At 37.3% G+C, this 25,466-nt stretch overlaps 1 protein-coding gene across 4 annotated transcripts; it reads right to left on the reverse strand.

Moving 5' to 3' along the window:
• Window positions 1-662: 662 nt before the first annotated feature.
• ZNF326 (zinc finger protein 326) lies at window positions 663-25,194 on the reverse strand. 4 transcript variants are annotated; one of them, XM_030455501.1, is made up of 13 exons: window positions 25,039-25,190; window positions 24,462-24,536; window positions 19,901-20,027; window positions 17,434-17,839; window positions 14,627-14,825; window positions 13,277-13,311; window positions 12,281-12,368; window positions 10,040-10,154; window positions 8,942-9,089; window positions 8,539-8,638; window positions 7,081-7,211; window positions 6,083-6,178; window positions 663-1,392 (listed from the first exon to the last, which is right to left on the reverse strand). In XM_030455501.1, the coding sequence occupies exons 1-13, from the start codon at window positions 25,052-25,054 to the stop codon at window positions 1,228-1,230; spliced, it is 1,701 nt and encodes a 566-aa protein (XP_030311361.1). In that variant the 5' UTR covers window positions 25,055-25,190; the 3' UTR covers window positions 663-1,227. The 4 variants fall into 4 exon arrangements, with proteins under 4 accessions (XP_030311361.1, XP_030311362.1, XP_030311363.1 ...); XM_030455502.1 differs by having other exon boundaries at window positions 666-1,392; window positions 24,462-24,581; window positions 25,039-25,191; XM_030455503.1 differs by lacking the exon at window positions 24,462-24,536 and having other exon boundaries at window positions 666-1,392; window positions 25,039-25,194.
• Window positions 25,195-25,466: the final 272 nt, after the last annotated feature.

Here is a 25,466-nt window from a genome sequence, read left to right on the forward strand (position 1 = left end):
TTCCACTACAATCAGTTGCCTGCCTCCTATCCCTCCCCCACCCCCCCCAAGAAAAATTGTCATCTAAGTTCAAGCTCTTGCTTAACACACCGAAATCTAACCTATGTCCACTCTCTGCTTAACACTACTTGTCTATACCAATAGCTACAAGTTAACACAAATTTTTCCTACATAAAGATGCACAAAATACTTTTGAAATTTTGAAAAAAGATTCCCCATAATAACCAGAACAGATTGTACAGTTACTTCTGTCAAAATACCACATTTAGGTTAATTATTTAGGGAAAAATGATGCAAATTATTTAGCTGTACTCAGAAACAGTTAAGACATTTCCAGTTCTCATTAGTTAAAAGCCAGATTAGAAGGAATTGTGGAAAAACACAAGTGTACTTATACAAGATTTCCAAGAAATAAAACAGTGCACAGCATGTAAACGTTTTGAAAGCATGATGCTTCTCCTATGAACACTATGAAGATGACAGTAGTTATTTGTCCTAATAAGTGAAGTCTGAGTAGATCTAAAAACAGCAGTAATAAGTCACTAAGATACAACTAGAAATGTTAAATAACTTCAATCATAGTATCAAATAAAAACCAATTTGAACCCAACCTGGTAGTCAGCACGGGGAAATAACTGAAATATTTAACTATAGACACTTTAAATGGTGACATCTCAAGTATTTTATTGTTACAAACTGGTACATCTTATCACAAAAAGCTACAAGGCATATTATTATAACACATACTGTATTATACAGAGTGCAATGCAGTCCCCAAAACAGCCACACTCAACAGCACAGTTTTTGAAGTTACTCCTTCGGTACTAAGAGGTAAATAGTATAATCTTATGCCCTACAGCATTTAATATATTTACCCCACAGACCCACCTTTCTTTTCAACTGATTAGACCAAAAATTGTTATATCCAATTTTCAATACACACATCAAAAAATAGGATGCTTAAAAAAATATACAACACAATGTTTTAATTAGCTTTAACAGTCAATTTGCTATAAAAAGCTCAACTAAAATAGTCTTAATTTTACTTTAAACAAAATCAGAAACACAGAGGAATTATATAAACAAGTTCTCCATGGAATGGAATGCATGCATATGGTGGGGAATCTTCAACAACTTCATTTGAGACTATTAAAAAGTCTTAGCCGCCTTGGAGCAGAAATAAAAAGCTGCTTTGCCCCTCCCTAATACATTTTCATTTTCCTGCACTCAGTTATCTTCAGTGTGGTCTAAAGTGAAGTCAGTTTGCTCTTCAGTTTCTTCTTCCTCTTCTTCCTCCTCTTCTTCCTCAGCCTCAGCTGGTTCATCAGCTTTCTCCTCTTCTTCTGCCTGCTGCTCCTGCACCTGATCATTCATTTCGAATGGATTTTCACCCTGAAGCAAAAGATGGAAAACAAATTCTTAAATATTTATTTCAAACATAAAATGAAACAAAACTTAACACTTTAGTGAATGTAAAGGGCAGCCACCAAGAAATGCTGTGGTATTTATACAGCTTTTTAATAATCTGAGGTTTTCTGCAGTAAAACCAAATCAGATTTGATTTAAAATTTGCAATACCTCATTGCTATGCCCACTGGAAACTGGCATCCCAATGAACTGCTTTAATGAAAGCAGAAATGGCGTTGATAACAAGCCAAAGTATGTTATATACAAACTTGAATTTAACATTCAGAATATTAAAATTACATGACAAAGTTTCAACACATTTTTATTAAGAACTACAGGTGCTTTCTTCTTCTCCTCAATTAAAACAATATCTGAAGATTTTTTTATTTTTCATTACCTTCACTCTGAATAATTCTACCAAAAAGGCAAACTCTTCATAAATTAAAAAGAAATATAGACTTAATTACATTGACTACCCTGAAATTCACTCCACTGCTGATATAGAAAAATTAGATTTCTCAGACAGTACTTTAAATACCTTGGCCTTCTAGTTTGACATTTTCTCTATTTCATACAGTAATTCAGTACAAAGCATACCTCAGTTTTCACTTGTTTCAGATGTTTAAGAACTATGAACAATCAATATGCAATAAGTAACGACACGAAGTATTAGGAATTCCTTTGCTAAAGGCTTCTTTCATGAGCAAGGATCTGACAGAGCAAGTGTGATCCAAACATATGACACCAACCACTAATTACACTAGAGCTGGGTTTCAATAATATCATTTAAAAGATCAGCCAAAATAAAAACTGAGTACTAGGCCCCTCATCCTTTTTTTGCTTACTTATAAAAAGAAACAAATACTTTTCCTTCAGTTATATTTTTCAGGTAGGGTGTTCCAGTGGCCTACAAATCACTAAACAATTATAAAGCTATACAAACATTTAGCAATTATTCCAGGTCTCACAATAATTTTATGCACACACTTTGTAATGGCCAGCCTAGAGCACCTCGATGATAGTGTCTATTGAGCCCAATCAACTCATGGGCTAATCAAAGACAGGTGCCACATATAAACCCCATGAATAAGGTAATATTTAAAATTATCTTAAAGTTCTGCTTTTTTAGAAGCAGATTCTCATAGGTAGAGACATAAAAAGCTGCTATCATAACTTATCTGAGCTCTAGGAAAAAAAAAACCCACACCTCAGTTAAAACTCATGCCAGCTTTAGATGATTATTACTGTCAAGCACCATGGAACACCAAAGAGCATCTCACTTCAGGTAACAGCATCCAATACTAAAATACCAAAAATACCAGCTCAGTAAATGTGCCATTGAAAAAAACTTCTCTCATGCTTCAGATTTAGACATGCTTGATTTAAGGCAGCTTGGACCAATGGTCCAAAGTTAGTTGTATGAGATTTAACTAGGCCAAATGCCTTGTTACACCTGGGTCATAACAACCTCATAAGTTACAGAGCATCCAAACCTTAAATTAAGGATCAGTGCAACTCCCCTACATGTACACATCTACTTTCCTTTTTGGACAGAAGTGCGTAAGACCCTCTGACAGTAAAGCTATCAGTGACATTTTTCTTGGGTTCAGTCAAATGTTTTCCACCATATTTGGGTACAGAAACAAGGATTTCCAAAGACAGGCCAAAATAAGCTCATCAGTGGACATTAGCAGAGGGAAGACAGGAAGGTTCAGAGTTTCACTTGGCCTAATGGAAAGCACTGTTTCCTAGCAAATAAGTATTTTCTCTGTAAATGATTCACATGGATATCACAAGCATACTTTACACTGAACTAAAGATTAAAATCCTCTCATGTCTAGGCTAGGCATAATGATGAATTGTAACTGGATAAACTTGTTTTAGGATAAACTTCTAAAAGGACTGCTTCCACACTCCTGCTGACAGCTTCTGAATGTCCCTGACTCCTGGGGACAAGCCACAGAAAAATGCTGCGCTTCATTCCTGTGAAGACAGTATGACATTTCCAGCTAACCTACCAGAACTGGATACAGCATACTACTACTGGCTGAACAGAAGTACTGAGATACTTCTGGCTCTATACACTAATAATCATAATTAAAAAAAGATTAGTTTGATTTCCCCAACTGTTTTTTTTTCCCAGAGAAAAATTCACTTTTCAAATTCTCAAACTACAGAAAAAGCTACTGCCCTCAAGGGGAAAATCGTAACAACTGCACACTTTTCCAATGATGTAGCATCAGAAGCATCCAGCACACCAAGCAGAGCCAATTTTGATGCTAGTTGATTTTGACAACCACGCTGGTCCCATCATCCCAGATGATGTCGTAAAACAAAACAAAAAACTCTGAAAAGAAGAACACAGGCACACTGCTGAACTTCTGCATAAAGACTTGATGATGCCCAGAGAGCATAAAAACACAAGCATATTCAGTAGTTTATTCTTAAGAGATGTGTTCTTCAGGTTTCTTGTCTCAAGAATGTTTAAACTGCATAGAAAGCTGAAGTCTGTGAACTGCTATTTACAACCAAAGCTTTGGGATTCAAATGTCCCCAGAAACCAGGCTGTATTTATAACTGGTCTGACAAATCTGATGCAGTAAGATACCAAAGTCTGCCTACTTGACCAGTAAGCTTCAGAATGACTTCACTAACATGTGTGATCAAACAGCCCGGGGATACAGTGGAAAAAGAAGTTCACCCTCTATGACTTCTCTAGAAACACCCCAGAAGCTTTTAATCACAGGCATCATTCTACCTAAGTAGTTTTAAAGGGTCCAAAACTGGAATTACAGAGTTGTCACGACTAGAGCTAGTCATGACTTCACGACATGGTAACTTTTTGCCTGAGAAGCAAGATGGTCTTCTCTTCCTCTTTTTTATAAAGAGAATTGCTATAGGTTTATAAAACTTTTAAGATGATTGTTTCAGAGTAGCCTGCAGGTACACTGTGGTAGATTTCCCCCCTTACCACTCTTTTCACATGGGTATAGAAGAGTAAGGAGAACCAAAATACCTCTAAAAAAAGCCTAAAAACAGACTCTGGAAGCTTAAAAGATTACCACAGAGGACTAACACTGAGGAAACAGAGGGCTCTTTTAATAAGCAGCCAAGGTAAGAAACAATCCTTTCAAGGATTTTTGATTAAAACACCTATAATGAAGATACCAAATAAGATCAAGAGGAAAGTTTTCTTGCATGCAAAGGGAAGGATACAAACAGTATGCTGATAATTTAAGAAATCAAATATTGTAAAATACGGTCACCAGTACCATTAGGATCATATGGATCACGTGCAAGTTTTGACAACTGGAAGCCTCATCTTTGGTACAGTAGTTTTCTGGAAATGGAGGAGTGAGAGGGAAAAGCAAGTCTGACCTTTATCTCAAAGCAAGCTATTCTTAGCTGTAATAAGGATTTCCCACTTATGGAAGACTACAGGCACGAAATGCGCCCACTGCATGCTTTGATTCATCACGTGCTGTGATGTGGACTCCTTCAGTCTACTGCTGATTACAGCTTTGGATGAGAGGAATTTCAAAGCCAGAAGCCACATGTATCTCACCAAGCAGGTGCTGCTGAAAGTGTACTAAGTTCAATCCACTCCAAGAAACAGCAGATGTAGGCATTCTGAAAATGTCACTGGTCTGCTTGGGAAGACAACCTTGAAAATTTTATCTTCCTCAGTTTTCCAACTGACCAGTGTCAGATTTCCATTTCCCCTTTTATCAGTGCCCCACTAGGGGGCTGTCCAGGACAATGCACACACACAGAGTGGGCAGTAAGAAACACCAGGAGAGATGGCTTAAAACACAGGCAGATATTCTAGGCTGTGGTACTTGGTCATTTGCTACCTTTTCTTAACAGATACAGCACAGTTGTCTGAAATGGATTCACCCATGCAACCCCAAAATTTTGCAGGACATGACTCATTTGACATTTTAAATCACAATTAACTTCTGTATTAGCTTGCACTTTGTCATAATTCTGCAACACAATATTCCTTTGCCTGAAAAGATCAATCTTCCTTAGGCACAGGCATAGTTACAAATCAATTAAAAGTAACTACAGAAATGGCCAAAAATGGTACTACAGAAAAAGTCACTGTTAACCCAGAAGAAAAAGTCCCACGTTTTGCTAAAATGAATTCAATTGTTTCTCAGGTTATGTATCTGCAACACAGACTACAACACCTTTCAGATACTGTTTTAAGGTTTCATTTTTTGTATGCTGCCATGAACCCTAAAGATTCCATGGAATAAATGTAGATGAGTAGTGTGTGCACTGTACCTTATTACAAAGCTACATGCTGAAGTCTTAACTTCTAAGCTGACTCATTTGCAGAGTGTTTTGTGCTCTAAATTTAGTTCTACTTACAGAGTTAAAGACATTGCCAACACTCCTAAAGCTTATTTTTTTTTAAGAGCACCTCATTAAAAACTGACCAGATACACATATGACTGGTAAATAGAACAAAAAGCTGATAGATCTGAAGGTAATAATTTTTCAGCAAAAGACACTGAGTCTGTCAAAATCCACTAAAAGTATATTCAGTCTGTGAGCTACCTAGAAGGCAGAAACAGAATACAGAGCATTAAGGTTAAACTCCATCAGCATGGAGGGAATAGTGGTATAGCAAATGTCACACATCACATTATTTCCATTGGCATCTTACCTTCACATACAGCTCATATCGTGCCTTGACTATAGGATTATTCAAGATACTGGTGGCAGTAAGAACACTCTCTCTTTTTATTTGTTCTCTGTAGGCCTGGGAAACAAATTTTACAGTCAGTAATTATCATGCATCTAATTCCCAGTATTCCAGAAATCTGAATTCACAGTCAGCTTCTCTAAGGAAAATAATGACCATAGACAGCAGCACAAAATGCTCATTCTTACCTTTGAAGTCTAAACCACATACAGAGGTCAATTAAGTTTGGTAGCATTTATTGTTCTTTCTTTAGCTTGATCAAAATATATATTCAGGTTTTGCTTATACAATGAACTACAACCACATGCAATTACCTGTTGTCATCTACAGATAACTTGCACGCTTTCTAGATTACTTCTAAAGGTCTCTTCTGACCCAAAACATTCTATGAATCTAGGACATTCTACAATCACAGAAGCTCACATAAACAAAACATTACTTTGGCAATCTTGCTTATTACAACTGATTTTTTCCACTCATGCTACTCTTTTCATCTTTCTACCAACTTCAATACTTTATCATTATGAACTGCAACAGGGAACAATTCAGTACTATGGCTACTTCTAAGCTGCTCACTTTTCTTCAAATTAAGAGGGTAGTAGCCAAGCAAAACCACGACACCAGGTTTGTATTTTGCTGGAAAATTACGTATTATATTTTACAATCTGAGCAAGAAAATCTTTACAAAAAAAGTTCCTATAAAAAAAGTTAAACCTAGTAACCTCAGGATTCACAACTGTCAGCTATTAAGCACACCAATAATCCATTAACTGAGGGTGCTTAAGCACTGGCTACTTCATGAGACGTTATGGTTACAAAGTGTAACGAGGACATTCTAGATTTCTAGACAAGTAATACCAACAAGGACTTGAAAATTACTTCTACCGAGTACCACAATATTCTCACCTACTATTAGATTATGCTGCGCTTTTTTTGTTTGTTTTAATAATATATCTTACTTGTTTTCCTTTTGTGTGATCAGGAGATTTTAAGTGCTGCTGAACAGAACTGTGTAATGCAGGAACATATACACTGCAAGCACTGCAGTGAACAGTCTCAACTTTCATCATATGGTCATCAGCTGTAACCCCTGCCAAAGAAGATGCAACAAATCATTAACACAAAATGTGTTGTTCTAGGGAAGTGGAAAGAGGTGACTGACTGTTTTATACTGGCAAATCAGAGCTCTCAGTTGTTAACCACATCAAACTGAACCACAGGACAATATTCACTAGATTCAGGCAAGAAAATCAGGCTCTCTGAAGGCAATGTTTCCCACTTAGATACCCCAACTCCTTCTCACCACCCAGGCAATTATGTTTGCTGCCTGAGCATGACATATGAACAACTACCTGCCTAACTAGAAGGGGGGGGGGGGAGAAAAAATCAACAATCTAACTGAACTATTCGATTTACAAAAACACCATCTATTTAAAATAAACAATAACTAATATCCTTAATAATACAGATTTTGATACAAGAAACAAATAAAAACTTTACCAAAGCAGTTGGATTTAACCTTTTCCCTCACAAGAACAATTAAATTACTTCCTTGCCTCCCCTTGCCACCAGAAAGACACACATGCATCCAGTTCCTCTCACAAACTTCTGATCTGAATGTTCAGCTGGCAAACTAGTACTTAAAGCTTAACAGGCCCCCCAGTACTTCAGGAAAGTACACAAAAAGAGTTTGGGAAATTTTTAAGATGGTGGCTAAAGTTTCTTTTGGCATTTCAATTAAAATTAAGGTAATACTCAAATACAGTTACTGCCTGAAGTACAGCTACTCAAAGATGCCCTCTGTGGCTCTAGGATAACTTCAAAATCCTCAAGGGAAGGACAGAGTCAAAGGATGTGGCACCCAAAATGCTCTTGAAAACTGCCTGTAGGGCAGCCAAAGGGAAACATCTTGGGTTACCAAGGAAGTACTGTGACTTTACTTGTCAGCATTCCTCAAAACCACAGCAGCAATCCCTTGAATTATCCAGATCCTTGTCAGAATCTTTGACCATTATCACCTTACTGCTTTATTACATGCAGTCTTTCAATCGACCTGCATCCACCTCTTGCCACTCCTCATGTATTATATTGAGTAAGACTGTGGCAACGCCCCAAAAATTCTGCTTGTCAAGGACCTAGCACAATGTTATCTTACTTTCTGACAAGGATACTTGGATAGGAAGAAAAAAAAACCAAAACAAAACCAAAAAATGCAGAAAAAATAAGGTCTGCTGTCTCCCACTGTACTTACATTCCACACTGTATCAGAAATGAAGCAAGGAATCTCAATCAGGTAAAGATATGCAAAGTCACCATTTTAATCCAAGTATTTTCTCAAATTTGAATAAGAATTGAAGGAGAAAGGGACAAGCAGAGGTTCACGCTAGGAACTTCCACATTAAAAAAAAAATCTTTACCTTCCATGATATCTTTTTCAGCAGCTTGAGCATTTTCTGTTTGGTTACTTGTCTGTTGTTTACGCATAGCTGTCTTCTTGAATTTATTCACCATACACTCCTGCAGAGAACCAGGAAAAAAAATGTAACACATTTGATGTATAATTTTTCTTTTAAATATTACTCAGACTACCTCTCTAATAAAAAGCAATTGCTGTTATTTTGTAACGCACGACTTTTAATTGGAAAAGTAATGCTATTTACAGACTCCAAATTTGCTTCAACTTTCAGTAACGTGCTGAGTCAAGAGTTAATTTCAAAAGGAGTAACAATGATAGATTAAGCCAAGTTTGATGATAAATGGTAATTTGTAACTACATTCTAAAGTAAAACTATTATACAAATCAAAAAATAGTCGCCTTACATGAAGAAATTCCATCACTATTTTGTCAAATTTGGTTTGCTTCTGGATATGATCCAATGTTTCCTGATGAGCTGCACTCTCCAGATGTGATTCAATTTCTTTTTCTTCAAATGTTCGAAATTTGCAAAATGAGCAAGTAAATGCCATTCTATAAAGAGAAACAATGTTACCATTAAAGAAACATTCTCCCTCTCTTCTAAAACAAGGATTTCACACATCTAATCAGAAAAGGAAAAGTGTTCTTTAAGGAAGTGGAAAATGATACAAAATCTCCAGTGTTAGGCCCTTAGGAAGGGTAAGTGCAGGAACCAAATACAAATTAGACCAGTTTCAGAGTAATCAATTAGCTACAAAGAATATGAAAACTACTGAAATCAGAAGCTAGCCATTTAAAATCCAAATTATTCCCTGAGTATATGTACCACAGCTCTCTAGTTTGTCACCATTTTGAAGTACTGCTCACAATCAAGCCAGTCCACGACCTAACCATAAATAGTCAAAAGAATTCATTAAAAGCTAATTTTCCATAGAAAAACTATATAGTCCTTAAAAGGAAATATAGTTTCCTCAGTAAAATGAGTAAAAGGCATTGATGCTATTATCAAATAATGCACTGACATCAAAGTTTTGTCCAGTGCTGGCCATTGGTCTCTTTGTCTGTGGCTAAACTAGTTAACAGTTACAAAATACTCACCATACATATAAAACCAGAATAAAGTAAATCTCTAACAGCTTATTAAGTCAGCATGGCTATAAATTTAACTGAAACATGTACTTCAAAAGCAGTACAACTCTAATCTGCTTCTCAGGTATGCACTTCTGCACTTGTAGGAGAGAAAGGTTAGAAAATGGTGTTTTCTGATACAGCAGAGGTCAAGTGAGAGGTCCTGTCTCCTGGGTTTTGGTTTGAGGTGTTTTTGCTTGTTTAGGCTATTATTTTGGTTTTGTTTTGGGGGTGGGGAGTTGGACAGTGACAGAAGGGTAGAGTTCTTTGTCATTTACTTATTACAGTTTATTTTCTCAGAATCAGACCAAAGGGTCTTTCAGGAAAGAAGACCCTCTTATAGAAGGTTAAAGGGGAAGCAAAACACCACAAACCTGTATCCATCACCATATTTTTCACTGTTCTTTTCCCTTCTACGCCTTTGCTTCTCTCTTCTGGCCTCAATTCGTCGCTTTTCTTCTTCCTCACTTTTACCTTCTCCTTTGCCATCTTCACATACCGTAGAAGGATTTTAAAAAGTTACATCCAAAAAATAAAAGGAAGAAACAAAAATACAAACAGAAAACCCATCAGTAAAAGAATGTCTTTCCTGTCTCCTCCACAAATACCTCAAAATGCAGAGAAAGACCCTGTACCAAAGCAGCTCAGTGGCTTATTTAAATGCTTCATAGGTTTTGCTGTTTTCTTCCTCGAAATGCAACCAATTTAAACACTTGCAAACCCTACCCTCTCTTGTGCCCGGTTACTAAAAGCCTCTTCAAGTACGTGACCTAAAAAAGTACAGGGGATACAGGTGGAGAAACAGATTTACTTAAATCTCCTCATGTTTTAGAGCACTAAAGCTACAATCCACTTACATTATTAAAAAAAAAAAAAACAGAAAACAAAAAAACCCATACCCAACAAAAACACCCACACACGACAACTAGATAATGCCACTCTCTTCTGCTAAGACAGCTTCCAAAACCAAAAGCAAAGGTTCTCATAAAGGAGACAAGGCAGCATTCCATTACAACCTGAACTTTATTATGTTTCCTTCACTAGACTTTGCTTGATTTCACAGAAATACATGCCAAAGATTTTAAGCTGAAGAAATAAACCAGTGAAATAACCAGATGAGGAGTGGGGGTGAAAAAAAAAACAACACAAAAAAACCCCAACATGACAAAGCACAACAAAAACCTAACTAAACCTTAAAAGAAGAACTTAATTATCACCTAGCACAGAAATAAGAAGGAGTGCAAACAAATAAATTACTTGAAATTTGCTTTGCAACATTAAAGACTAAGGACATTGACTTATTGAAGAAGTTTATATACGTTTGTCTTTCCTATGTCTGCTTTAAAAGCCTATGGACAAAGGGAAACAATGAGCATATTATTCAGCAAGTAATTTGAGAGCAGGAAAATAAGGATCACTTGGTTTTCATTTGCAGTTTTACTTCAGGAGAGGTCAGTCTCTACAAAATCTGCCTCCATCCAAAGAGCAACACAAAGTACAGCAGCATAATGGAAAAAAACCCCAAAATTGCTAAAAGCTGTGTGTCTTGAAGTATCACTGAGTACTGAAAACATTTCCACTGACTAACAGCTGAACTTTCATTCTGGATTACCCTGAAGCTTCTCATTTTATAGCAGACAGTTTTAATAATTCCTCTGATCCAGAAAGGAAAAAACTCATATCCAAAAGACTGGAGTTTCATTCAATTTGAACACAAAAGATAACCACCTACAGAGTCAACTCCCATTACTGATCTCAGAATTTAGATTTCACTTAGTGCCTTACCACCAGCCCTGGAGATGTACAAAGAATCACTTTTTAAATTACAATTCAAATCATTTAGTAAGACATTCTGTGGAGTGAAATGACCTATACCCTAATTCCTCAAGCTCACAAATTCAAGTGTCCTCCCCATAACAAGCTGGAGAATGGAAGTCAGAATCTACACATGAACTGGGACTCCCACTTCCCTTCAGTGCACTTTTACATTTTTCAAAATGAAAAAAACCCTCACATAATCATAATTTCTAAAAATCGTATTTCAAGAAAAGAAACCACAATCAGATGGCTGTAACTTTCCAGCACTCCTTACCACCAGGTTAGACTACACATGCAATAGGGCAGCATAGAAGGGAAGCTGCACTAGAAGTAGTTTCAGCCATACCACTGGATTTCTTTGTGTAAACTAGTAATTTTATGTAAACTAGTAATTAACCTGTTTCATTAAGACTGCACATGAAACACTGTGTTCTTGAAAGCATATGAGTAACTAAGTACACTTCTACAAAAAGTGATTTACCTAGGATTTAAGGGGTTGTAAGTTGATCAGCTAGTGGGATAAATAATAGAACATGGGTGAGGAACTATAAACAACATTCAAGCAATGGAACATCCGTAAGCATAGAAGACCATTTACATCTGTTTCATAAAAGTTAAAATAAGTCAAACAACACACAGATGATCAGAAAACAGAGAGACAATAAGCATGCAAAGAAAGACACCTGATAGAGGGATGTAGAATTATCTTCTCCATGGTGTAAATTTTTAAGTTCTAAATCTATTCACACAAAGTCAAATACCTACAACACCTTAACTGGCAAAGCAAAATTATTTACCTCCAAAAGTCTGATACCCAAGATCATAAGCATCTCTTGTAAAGTCTTCATATATAACAACTGCACCACTTGTGTCCACTTCAATTTCCTAATAGAAGTCAAATCCACAAGTTTTGTAAGAAAAAACCCCAACAAAACAATATTTTATATCCAGAAAGACAGTGCAAATTACTTCAAATAATCTGTTACTTATTTTTATCAAATATGATGATGGAGAAAAGAATTTACTATCTAGACAGACTCAGTGTACAAACACTTCAAGCTATGCACTTCTCAATTCCCTGAAGCCTTTGTGAATTAGTTTCACAACTGTCTTCTACATTCTGATTTCCAATTCAGACTTTTAAATACTTAGTTGAGAATATCTTAATACCTGCTCTCAAAAAGAAGAAAAATTGTTACCCCAGTGTTTCAATGTGGAACCAAAATGTATGCACACACACACTAATCCCATTCTACATCCCATTTCAACTGATCTTTCTGTAGGTGGGATCTAATCTCTGCAACATAAGAAAACAGCTGGTAACACTGTTTCTTTTTTTATTTACCCTCTCTCCTTGATGTGTCTTCTGCCTTATCCATTCTTCCTCATGCTGTTTAGTAATCACCCTGCCATTTTGTACTTTATTTCTCAGCTCACCCAAGCAGGTCATAGGAGTATAAATTCAAGCTGTCTACCTATGGTAACATGAGAAGTGTTCATATGACAGCTCTCTGTGCATTACAAGAATAGGCAGGGTCTACAATACACTTAAAAATTCATTTTCCAGGCTATCTACACACACTGCATGTACCCCCTTGAAATCAGCAGCGATTTCAAACTGCCATCAAAATACAAGAGTTTTAAATAAAGTGAAGAAAAAAAAAGTTCGGAAAAATTTACTTAGGTAAGTGCTTTATTTTTGTAACCCTAGCTTAGTAATTATTAATCTTAAGGTATACCATACAAACTTATGAAATAATCACAAACATTTTCCAATTCTATAAAATCTTTACCTCTACAGCAGAATCCTGGAAAGATGTCTTCATGTCTACAAACAAAATGAGGAAGAAATGAGTAATGCCAAAGTGCTCTCACCCAATTAATTTTAAAGTAATCAAATATTTCAGAAAAATAATTCATCTTGTTACACCCCTAGGACAGTGTACATCTACAAGTTTTTTGTAATAATACTAATTATTATTACTAAATGTCATATCAGTTATCCTTAAGAATATAAACTAAGCAGTCTTCTAGAAACAAATCACCCATATCTTAACTACTGAAAACAATAAAGTCAAGACTGGAAGGACAGTATCATTTCAAGGTATATTTTCATTCACATACTGTACACCTATTACATCCAATTTTCTGTCAGTAGATAGACACTTTTTAATTTTCAACAGCATGATATTCCTTAAAGCAATATCAGTACAGGTCTCAGAAAACTGTATTAAGCTCAAAGTTTGCAAGGTAATTTTAAAAATTTTTCAGGTGCAATTTGAAACCAAACTGCATACAATTTCTACTGGGAAAATTACAAGCACACACAAAAAAATTGACTGCTGTACATGTCACTTAATATTTAATACTCAAGTTTACACTCCCTCAAATCAACTAGTTTATTCAAACCTTGTGACTCTTTAATCTCTAGCTTTGCCTCTAATAATCAGAGCTGTAGAACACCTTCAGGGAAGCTAAACAAACCAAGCATCACAGATACTTTGCATTTTTTATTTCCAATTTATCATATTTCCAGTTTCTCTTCATGACAGCATTTCATTTATAAGCAGCAGCTATCACTGCCTTTCATAAACTATTCTCTAACAATTTCCACTGTTTTCCCGGTTTGCCTCCCTTTCCCTCTCCTCTCCACTCACACATCTTGCCTTTACTTTAGCTGCACTGCAGTTGACACTCTACTTTCTAGAGAATCTGTAAAAATATTTTGACAGCAGGGCCCACATTTGAGCTGGAGCACATTTTGAGTTTTGGGCAGCAGCACCCAGGCTCATGCAAAGGCACATTTTAATATGTGTCCAGCATTGTCACTTAAGGCTACCTGTGAACTGAAATTATTTACAGCACTAAAAACCTGCCTACAGGAAATATCATTAGAAAGTCTGAATGAAATACTCTTCAGCAGTACGTATCTGTACAAATCAAAATATTTAATTTAATTCCGTGAATTATCTTTGCAGTAGAAGAGAAGATTAAATTATTAAAATATCTTGTGGAATACTTCGAATACCGAAAATCAAGAATTACAAAACAACACATATGGTTCTCTTTTGAAATGTTAAAAATAGTTCCAAATTAATTAAAATAATTATCAAAACATTCTAATTTTGGCACTTTTTACTTACTAGGTGATTTCTTCTGGCTCAGCTTCAAAACAGGTTTTGTCATTTTGGGTTTCTTAACAAACGTCCCACCAGGTTTGTTATATGGCTGTGGTATCATTTTTCTTTTTATCCCTCGTGCAGCAACTGCTGCAGGACTGGGTTTGTTATGATAGTCAACAACAATTCCAGGTCTGTGCATTCCTCCAAAGTCTCCCATATGCTGAAAATTTGTGAAATCAAGAGAAAGGTATTAGTAAATGAAATCAATCGAAATAAAACAATTACGTGGTACAACAAAAACGTTAAGTAAAATCTGTTTTCTAGAGCAAAATGCAGGGGAAATTTAAGCTCCCAGTCTGATGTTGTGTTGTGCAATGGCTTTATGGGTGTTTGCCCAGTAGAAGAAATACATAGGTACAAAATGTGTTTCTGCTTATTCAGAACCATTGTCCAGACAATGAACATATATATCAGAGTTCATATCTCAGCCTAACACCTTGGCTCCTCTCTTCAGATTCTCTAGATGATGAATGACTTCCACTTCTGGGAAAAAACAGAGCTAACTGACCCAGTTTTTGACACTTTATTTAGCAGTCATTTAAAAAAAAATTCTTTGTGCCAAATGATCAGGAAGTAAGCTCACTCTCTCTTACTTATCTTTCCACAGAATTCAGTGAATTCAGAATTTAGAAGTTCAGCCTGGAGGGAATGATTCAAAGCCACGGTAGCAATAGAAATGAAAATTCAGTTGAAAGACTACACCTTTCTATTTCTAAAATACTGTACAGTTCATTGTGGATACTTGTTTATGAAAGTTACCCCTGTAAAAGTATAGCATAAATGAGCAATCTGAAGAGGGAGAATTTAGGTAAGCTGCACTATTTTCAACAGCATTAATATACTTAATTTAACTCAATTATCTCATTAATAAAGGGAAGAGAGCCCACTGACTGGATGGGTCACTTGGATAAGCAGAAATATTTGTACTGTCATAAGAATTAGTACTACACTATCAAAGAACACAAAAATAACATCAGCATACTTTGTGAAAAGTATGACGGTTTTTTAGGCAAATTATAAATTCAAGACAATGTACCAAAACAGGCACTTTTCTTAATCAGAAGTCCATGCACAAGATCTTCATGTTAATTTATTTTGTTGAGATAGTTACAAGTACTACCTAGCATGTACATTTACACTGTACACATATAAATTTGACATGGAGTATGCACTTGGCTAAGTGTTGGGGTTTTTTTTTAAAGTCTATCTATTAAAGGTGCAATGCATTTTACACATGGTAAGTAGTTCAGCCTTCACATTCTCCTGTATTACATGAATAACAAACTAAAAAGATAAATTTCAAAAGCAAAAAAAAGAAGAAACTTGGTTTGTAACTGCATACATTGGATACTTGGTTGTAACTGCACAAAACTTTCAGATTGAATGAGTTCTGAAAGGATGGCATCCAAGCTTAACCTAAAACTTTCAGATTTACAAGCAGAGAAACAAAGATTAGAATCTCTTTCTCTTAGCATGCTACATGCTAGCTAGCAGTCATGTGCAAATCTGAACTAGAATTTGAATATGGCAACTATAGTACTCAAGAATGCTACAAAGTACACTTCTGAAACAAAACCACCACACAATCAGGCATTTAAAGACCCAGTAAAAAAATCTCTCTAAACTTCAACCTACAAACAAGTTGTATGGCTTAATATTGAAGAACTGCTTCTGAAATAAGTTATGTCACACTTAAGAATTTTTAAAGTTACACCTAGAGGCATAGCCAAAGAAGTGTGCACAGAGCTCTTCATGATTAAAAAAAAAACAAAACAAAAAAAAAACAACAAACCCAAACAGGATCAGGATTGGAATTATAAAACCACAGTAAAGGGACACCATCAACTTAAGAGTTAGTACTTCTATTAGGATTTTTTTTTTTTAATTCTCTTCTGTTTTATTTTTTTATACCATTAACATCTAGTATTACTTCCCCAAACAGCGATCCACTATGTGTTCAGTTGAAATTGGTGTTTCTTGTACACAAAGTTCTTAAATCCTACACTGGAAAGGAGCTAACACATAAGTCTTCAAAATAAAATGTATATAAGTAACAGGACAAGCCACACCATCTGGAAATTAAGCTCAATTCTGTGAAAGGACCTGATTTCAAGTTGATGATGTCCCTTTAGCCATATTTTAATTTTGAAAAAGAATCACTGTAACTGCTAACCATCCACCTTTGCCATTTCTTCCCCATCACTCTTCCAAGACACAAGTCAGAGTACAAATTAAGTTTAAAAGACTTGATGTTCGATAAAGCATTTGTACAGCTTAAAGAAGTAGCTAAAGTTCTATGTTTACAGGAAACAAAAACTAGTCTAGCATTCACAACCTAGGTTTTATTTTTGCTTATACATTGCACCTTTAACCTACTCAAAACTTCAAAAGACTTTGAATTAAACTTATACAATATTCAAGAATTTCCCCACCAGCAGTAAATATGCTGGTGTACCCAAGGAAAAATGCAAGTCCTTTTAATCCCTTTTAGACCAAACCTATTACTTTTATCTTCACCTTTCAAACAAAAGGAGAGATTTAACAAACCTTATGAACCTTGGTCTTCTATTACTCATTACTTTCAAAAGAAAGAGGGACTGCATTCTGCTTGAAGACAGCTTCAAGGAGGTAAACATTGTCAACCATGGTAGTTTGCTTGGAAAAAAACCCCGCACTGTACTGAACAGTGCATTCATTTTAAAGCAGTGGTCTTGAAAGGGTTTAAAAGAGTGTCTAGTGAAAAGAATCTGAAAAGATTCTGTACTTACTCCTCGGCCTCGGCCTCTGCCTGTTGATGGTCCTCCAAAAGCATCATAGTTTCTGCTTCCAAATCCACTTTCAGGATAAGCAGGCGTTCCTCTCCCCCGAGAGCCTACAGGTGCAGGCTTCATATGGGGTGAAGAAAAACTGCTGTAGGAAGAGTAACTCTCTCTTCCTCTGTCCTCCATAAACCCAGGCCTCAATTTTGAACGGGAGTAAGGTGCTTCCCAGCTAGACCCGCCCTGGTTTCTACCTCCGAAAGAGTCAAGGCTATTCCGGTAGGAGTTGTCAAATCGACCACCATAACTACCTCCGAAGCGGCTTTGTTCGGGTTCATTATAACCATAGCCAGATCTGTACAGATCTCGCCCACCCAGAGAAGACCCGGAGTCGTAAGACTCATAAGGTCCAAACCTGGAAAAGTTGCACAGTGAGGAGAAAAAAAAGTAAGCTTACTAATGTTATACATTTCAAAAGACAAGTTATCAGTTGACATTTATCAACTAAAGTCAATTTATTACTATACTGGTCTGTACAGTTGTGTTATTGTTTCATCTTGATTAGGGCTGGGCAAATCACACCATGACCAGATAGAAAGCTATCTGAGACATTTTTGCTACATACAATTCTAAAGTTCAGTATGCCTGAACTTTGCTTACTTAAAATTTTCAGCAAGGTTTACTTACTAAAATGTTATTAGAGCCCAGCCCTAGTCTCATTAAAATAATCACCTCCACACATTCACAGGCTAGTGAAACTCCTTTCTTCAACATCATGCCCTCATATTCTAACAGTTAAACAGCAGTCAAAAGGTAGCTTAGTTCTGAACTGGGAATTCTTTTTTTAATGTTTTTTTTTTTAGTGCTATAGTTGCGAGTTTTAAACACCTCAGAGTTCTAACTTTAGAGGAAAAATACAAATGCTCTTCCACTCACATTTGTATTTCTTTGAAATTTTCTTCCCTGTAGTAGTCAATCTCCCAATCAAAGAGCTCATGATCTTCAGTATACTCATCTTTCACTTGCAGACCAGTAAGTCTAGCAACTCAAGATTTTGAAAGTCTGCCCAATGCATGCAGAATGGACACAAAAACAGTCCTTGGAATTTCAGACCAGGGTAACAAGGAGCTGAAATCTTCACTTATTTACCAAGAGTTTCCTTTAATGGGGTCAGGCTAGAAATAATCAGTATCTGATGTTATCACTTGGAAGGGAAACACAGTGTCCCTGCAGGGTTATAACAGGGTGACTGAGCAGGAGTTGAAAAAGACAACCCCTTGACTGATAAACTAGAACAGACTCAAAATGACTGTCTATAATAAACTTAATGCCTTCATTTTAAAATATTAGCCTCAGAAGACCCAAAGCTACACAGAAAACGCCACCGTCCACAAAAAAAGCCCATGCACAATATTAACATTACATGGCAAGAGACGTTTCGGTGTTCAAGTATTCATTCAACCTCAATCATATGCAGATTACTATATGGTAGGTACAGCTCATTCCTGAATCTCTGCTCCAACTTTTAAGTCAATCTTTATGTTAACCATTAAGCAAATTATACGTAACTGAAATGTTTAACAGAACCATGCAGCAAAACACAACACTTCTCCAATCTCACTACTTTAGTACTACTGTCCTTGCCCAGTGGCACCGCAGTGACTACAGACGAGAATCATACAGTAGTCTGGCTACAGCCAGACAACAATTCAAGGGCGCACACAAGAAAACCATCAGATTATCCAAGTTTTCTTCAAATTTTATTCCCCCCCCCCACCCCAAGACAGAATCACTATTCTGAAAAGCATGCTTCTTTGAATATGATACTAAGACCTGTATCAAATCAGCTGCTCCCTACTGTTTTTATTTGAAAGAGCAACAGTAATAGTATCCTAGCACCAAATACACGACTTTAAGACCACTTCATCAGAATTTTTATTTTTAGACTAATCCATCTTACAAAGCAGCTCAGACCATGCACACAGTTTTAAATGTAATCAGTACCTGCCAATGAAATAATCTGGACATGACTTTCAGATTCAATACCAGTATCACTGAGCACTGCACATTCAAACCAAAGAACACATACCCTAAATGTTCCTTGAAAACGGAATGTTGATAGATTCAGTCTAAGGCACTAAACCAGTTAGGTCTAGTCTGCTATGTCAGAAATGGTACATCAGGCCAATCGGCTACAAACTGCTAGCCATTACTGAAAAATAAAACTTTTTCCATTTTCATTCAAAAACACATTGTTTCACCATCAAAATTTTTCCACAAAAATGCTGATTATTACAAACTTCTAGCTCCTACACTTTAGTATCTACGAGCATTTATCAAACAAAAAGACTCTGACCAAAATCGTTCATCCAAAATCATAACAACATGCCTCAGGAACACTTAAGTTAGAAGACGGAATGATTTAAACTTAAATTGGATTTGATCGATTCTTGGGACAACTGAAGGATTATTTTACCTGTTACCACCACCACCACCTCCTCCGCCTCCACCTCCATGACTCTCCATCCCATAGGATTGGTTAAGGTAAGAGTCCATGGATCGTGGGCCACCATAGCCTCCATGCCCATAATCACGGTCCATGTCTAAAAAAAGAGCAGAAAAATGTTTATAAAAAAGCAAGCAAGAAGTCTTAAGTAATCTAGTTTAAACTATCAAGTAAAACAGTTACTCTTTGTCACAGTGCTTACAAACCAAATACAAAACTGCCAGTTGGAAACCAATTTTGACACTGTGCTGAGGAAAGCTGTGTCTCTTTGTAATTATCTGAGCACCTCAACTGAAATCTAGTTCATAACTTTTTCCATTAGTAGATAACCCCAGATTATTGTTCTAAAAGCCGGAAGCAGATGCAAGTTTTAAATTCAGAGAATTAAGTAGAGAAGCCCAGTATAGAAGCTGTCAGAATTTAGTGGAGAATTAAGACCACTTCCCTCCTTTCTTACCACACACAGCTCACAAGCATGTGCCTTCTCTACCCAAAACCATAAGAAACCACTAACACTGACAGAGACCTTGGGTCAAGGTTACAAGCTGTCATGCTGTAATGCAGACTCTATATATAGGCTACAGTCAAACAAAAGGATTTTCTCCAATCTAGATCAAACAAAAATCCACCCAAATCAGCACTGAGTTGCATTACACTAATTGCACTAAGATCTTGGTGTTTTATAGCTAAACCAATGTCTCTTCATAACAGCTTTGTATCTTGTAATGAAGTACAGCAAAAGAACCAACTTTTTCCTCAACACTGGAAGTCCTATGTAAAGGTTCTGTTTGAAGAATCACTCAAATTCAAAGCACTAAAACAGTGTTTAGATCTGTGTAATGACTATGATGCACTGTCTTCCTGTACACATCATTTGCACTCCACTGTCATTCTAGTGAACAAAACTGCTTCCCAGTACCAACACTAACTTTTGGATGATACAGAGAAAGCCTATCAAGTCAAGCCTCACACAAAAGATAACACAGATGAGGAAAATACAGTGGAACACAGGAAGGGTAAAAATAAAACCGCACAAAAAACCTGTCCACTCTGAAAAGAGTATGCTATACATTTCAAAACCTCCAAGTATAAACCATCAGTTTTTCCAGAAGATAAGGACATTAGGCTCAGCTGAAGACATAACAAATTTTACTGTTTAAAGAAATATACTAATACTGTGGGTGCATCATTTCATGAAAATACCTGTATTGATGAAAATAAGTATATATGCTATTTCCTGTTTGTACCTGCTTCTTCTTAGAAGCAGAGCCATTGTAATTTACTCTTACACCTGTGAACAAAAATAGTGCAAATGCTATTGAGCCGACCATCACTTTTACAGAAACATTCCTAGCATGCTTGAATAGAGACTCACACAAACTAGTATCTCCTGTTGATCTCCACTTAATTACCATATGTAGCTTCTAAAAAAACAAAAAGGATACTTCTGAAATAAAGTCTTTTAACATGGAAGTCACACTGCACCTTTCCATATTCCTAACATACAAGATTCTGCAGCAAAACAGAAAATTAGCTTTTCAAAATACTGATCATGTGGCAACACACAGCACCAACCTGAACTGCAAAGTTACTTTTTAAAGAACTAGCTGAGATGACCAATAGAAGCATCTACTATTCCTGTCCGGTGTGACTGAATTATCTACCTCCTAACCCAGTGGAAAACCCTCAAGACTGCCTACACAAAGATGTAGGCCAGCAAAAACAGTAAGGTAGTCGAAGTAATTCCAGTTTCACAAAAATTAAGGATACATGATGCCATGGTTACCCTCAGATGGTGGTTTGTTGTTTTTTTTTAATATAGTGTATCTATCAAAAACAAGGACATTCTGAAAACTAAAATACCTGATCTGAAAGTACCCAAATGAAAGTACCTTAGTTTCACCTGGTTTTATTATCTACAGAACCTAAGATGGCACAGTAGTAATCAGCTTAAGAATTGAAGAGATAACTCAAATTATTTAACAAGAAAGAACACAACATATTGTCAAGACCCATGCCACTGCAATCCCAACCTATTACAAAGTTGTAAGTAGTGACTAGTACTGTCCCTATGCCAGTTTGTTAGTGGAAACAACATGAAAAAAATCACATGCAAAAATTCTTAAAAAAAATGGTTTGGAGCACAGGTTTGAAATATTTTTTTTCTCACTTTTTATTTCTAGATCATACTTGAAGTCCACTGGGATAGGGGAGAAGGGTTAAGTGAAAGGGGGAAAAAAAAACCTTACTATTTCTAAAATAAAAAAGAAGGGGACACTAAAATCCAAGTTCAACTTACAAGTTAAAATGTTAATACATATGCATTCCTCCAGATTAAAAAAAAAAAAGCAAACCAAAAAAAGGCCTATCTGGTGGAGAGATCGCTAAAAACAGCTGCAAAATAAATCTCAATAGCTAGCAAAGAAAAATCAAGAGATCAAATTTTTATTATGAAGAGGACTAGGAAGTAAAACACCTATTAGACAAGACTCAGAATCCCTTAGTACAAAGAACGTAATTTAAAAGAAAAAGCTTAAGATCAGTGAGCACTCAAAACACATTCACAACAAACAAAAAATAATGCTTTTCAACAGTGTTCTCAATGTGGAACTTAAAAAAAGGTTAGAAAGATGACAGAAATGAGAAACATCAAAAATAAGAAATTAAAATAAAGTTCAGTAAAAATAATCTTTAAGCAACAAAAACCAGCTTAAATAATGCTAAATTTCCCTATGTTTTAAAGTCATAGTCCACAATAACTACAACAGACTTAAGGCTCCATTGTGCAACAATAAGCAACATCCTTCCCAGCCACATTACATTTTTTGTAACACTATGCTTGGTTTAATGTCACAACCTTGTCATTACATACAGAAAGTTTAACACCCAGTCCCATGCAAAACAAGGAACCAATCTAACAGTATAGACGAGATTCAGGAATAGAAGCAAATGCCATTTCCCCTTCCAGCTTAAAAGGACAATCATTAATTAATCAAAATATTAACATGAATAGTTAATATTTGCTAATACTTGTGCTACTTGTATTAACAGAATTTATTCTACAGGCTATGTCGCTTCGAACCAAGTCATCAGCAAGGGACAATAGTGCAATTACCGAGGTCGTTAGCTATTCAATGAAAAGTGCTTCACACTGGCTAAAAGTTTCCAGCAAGAAGAGACTTGCCAAGAACTCAAATGAAAACTGGGTGAAGACTGAAAATCTCAACATTCATCCTCTATTGCCATCTACTGGAACCCTAAAAAAATAGCTTTTAGGCCACTGCACAGAACTGGGATAAGCTTTATTCATGCCTCACTAATGAACATACAATGCATAAACACTAATGTTAGATGCTTCAACCTTCATACATCATATTTAGATTTGTTTAATCATTATTATTAATATAAAGCTTAATTACGAAAACTATTATTATTATACAGATGTACATTAAAGGAACAATCTTAACTGTACAACATACATTTGACTGGTTACTTCCCATTGCATGATCTTGGATTTACTTTAATACTGTCATGAAATCTCAGAATGGCAGGTTCTACAGATACAGTGAATGTTCACTTAAAGACACTTAAAACTGCTATTTATGATCCTTTTCTACTAAAAGGCTAAAGGACATTTAATTAGGAATCAACCCGGAAGACTAAAAAACAGGGCTATAACTTACATTTCACAGTAAAATAAACATAATTGGCAAAAAAGCTAAGACTTAAGAAATGGGTTGTAAAAATGGTCATATTGCAAGCAAAGACATGTCTGTATTCCAATGTGCTACTTCAGAATAACAGCCACCAAAAATATAAAGAGATCCAATAGTAAACACTTAATGGATGCCATCTGTAAATGAAGCTTGTATACACTTTGTGGTAGTTTTAGTATTAACATTCTTTTTAAACTTGCTTTCATGCTGACAACAGATGTCAACCTCATTTCTTGAGTCTTACTAAACTCATAATCTAAACATTTCACAAAAACCTATCTATTCCTTTTTGTTGCATCGATGTGATATTTTTAATACTGTAAAAACAAAAGCTAGTTTTGGTCTATCACATTTACTTTATATGTTTCCTATGTTTCTTCCCAAACTCTTAAAACTAAAAACCTAAAAAAGTAACCCAAGTAAAAAATCAAGCAGTTCCAGGTTGTGTTTTTTCCAATCTGTATAAATGGGGAAAATATCCTCTTTCTTTTTAATAGAAAAAGAATCAAATACAGCAGTCCATAAGAAAACAAATTACTGACTTATGCAAAAATCATTACCATATAAAAAGCTTGTATTCCCCCCATCCCCACTCCTTGATCTCACAATTTGGATTTGGAACGTGCAGGAGGAGTTCATGCTGACATGCCCAAGATGAAAATCAAGTCTCACTCCCATACTCCAGAACTCCAGAAAACATGTGCAGTCAAACCACATTATGTACTTTTAATAACCCGTTCGTTTTTTTGATTTTGTCAACACTGACTGTTCAGCCCCAACGCTTTTTACAGGTTAGACGTATTTATAACTCATACCTGAGACTGACCCACTGGGCATGTTCACACCACAATGCATGGGGGTATCTGGGAATCTCCAATCTCTGTCTTCAGCTGGAGAGGATGGGTCAGTGAGAATGACTTAGTGCTTGGCAAGAGCTGGAGGGGAGAGACAGGGAGCCGCAACGAAGGCGGCTCTCTCTCCTGTCGGATCTCCAGTCTCCTGACACGACCCCCTCACGGAGCTCTCCCCGAGCTCCCCCCGCTTCTGCCCCCGCCGCCCCCGCCCGCCGCCTCCCGCTCGCCCCCCGCTCGCCCCGCGCCCCAGGGCTCCTCGCCCCGCTCAGGGCCTCGCCCCGCTCAGGGCCGCCCGCGCCCGCGCCACCCGCCCGCCCTGCACCGCCCCCCGGGAGGGCCCTTCTCCCGCGCAGCCCTCCCGCCGCCGGCCGCCGCCGCAGCTCCCCCGACCCGGGAGGGACGGCGAGGACGTGGATGAGAGGGGCTCCGTCCTGCGCCGAACAAAGCGGCCGCTGCCATTTTGAGACGCGGCCGGGCCCCGCGGCGGCAGCGGTGGCGGCGGCCGGGCCCTACCCTTGCTCTGGGGGTGCGCCCTCACCTTCCCCGTAGTCCATGGCGACGGACCCTGCTTCCCCGGACGGCTGTAGGCAGTGGGCTATGGGCCGCGGCTACGGCTTCTCCCAATGGCGCCTTCCACCACAACGAGGCGGGGCGGGACCTGCGTGCGGCGGCGGGGCCACGGCACGCGGCGATTGGCCCAGCCTCCGAGTCACGTGATAATTTCGCTCCGCAGAGGGGGCGGGGCCGGGGCCGGCGGCGCCGCCGCGTGAGGCGCTTGGCGGAGGGCGCCGGAACGGCTGCGTCACGAGGGAGGCTGCGCAGCGGCCATCTTGGGCCCTGGCAGGCGCCATTTTGCGTTCTGGCGTAGGGCCGGGTCGTGTTTGAAGCCGGTCCAGGTTTACCAGGGGCGAAACATCCAGACCTTTGCCCTCGTGTACACACACATCCACACCCCTGAGGAAGGTG

Source organism: Calypte anna, chromosome 8 (genome assembly GCF_003957555.1).
Source record: "Calypte anna isolate BGI_N300 chromosome 8, bCalAnn1_v1.p, whole genome shotgun sequence".
Classification (NCBI taxonomy): Eukaryota; Metazoa; Chordata; class Aves; order Apodiformes; family Trochilidae; genus Calypte; species Calypte anna.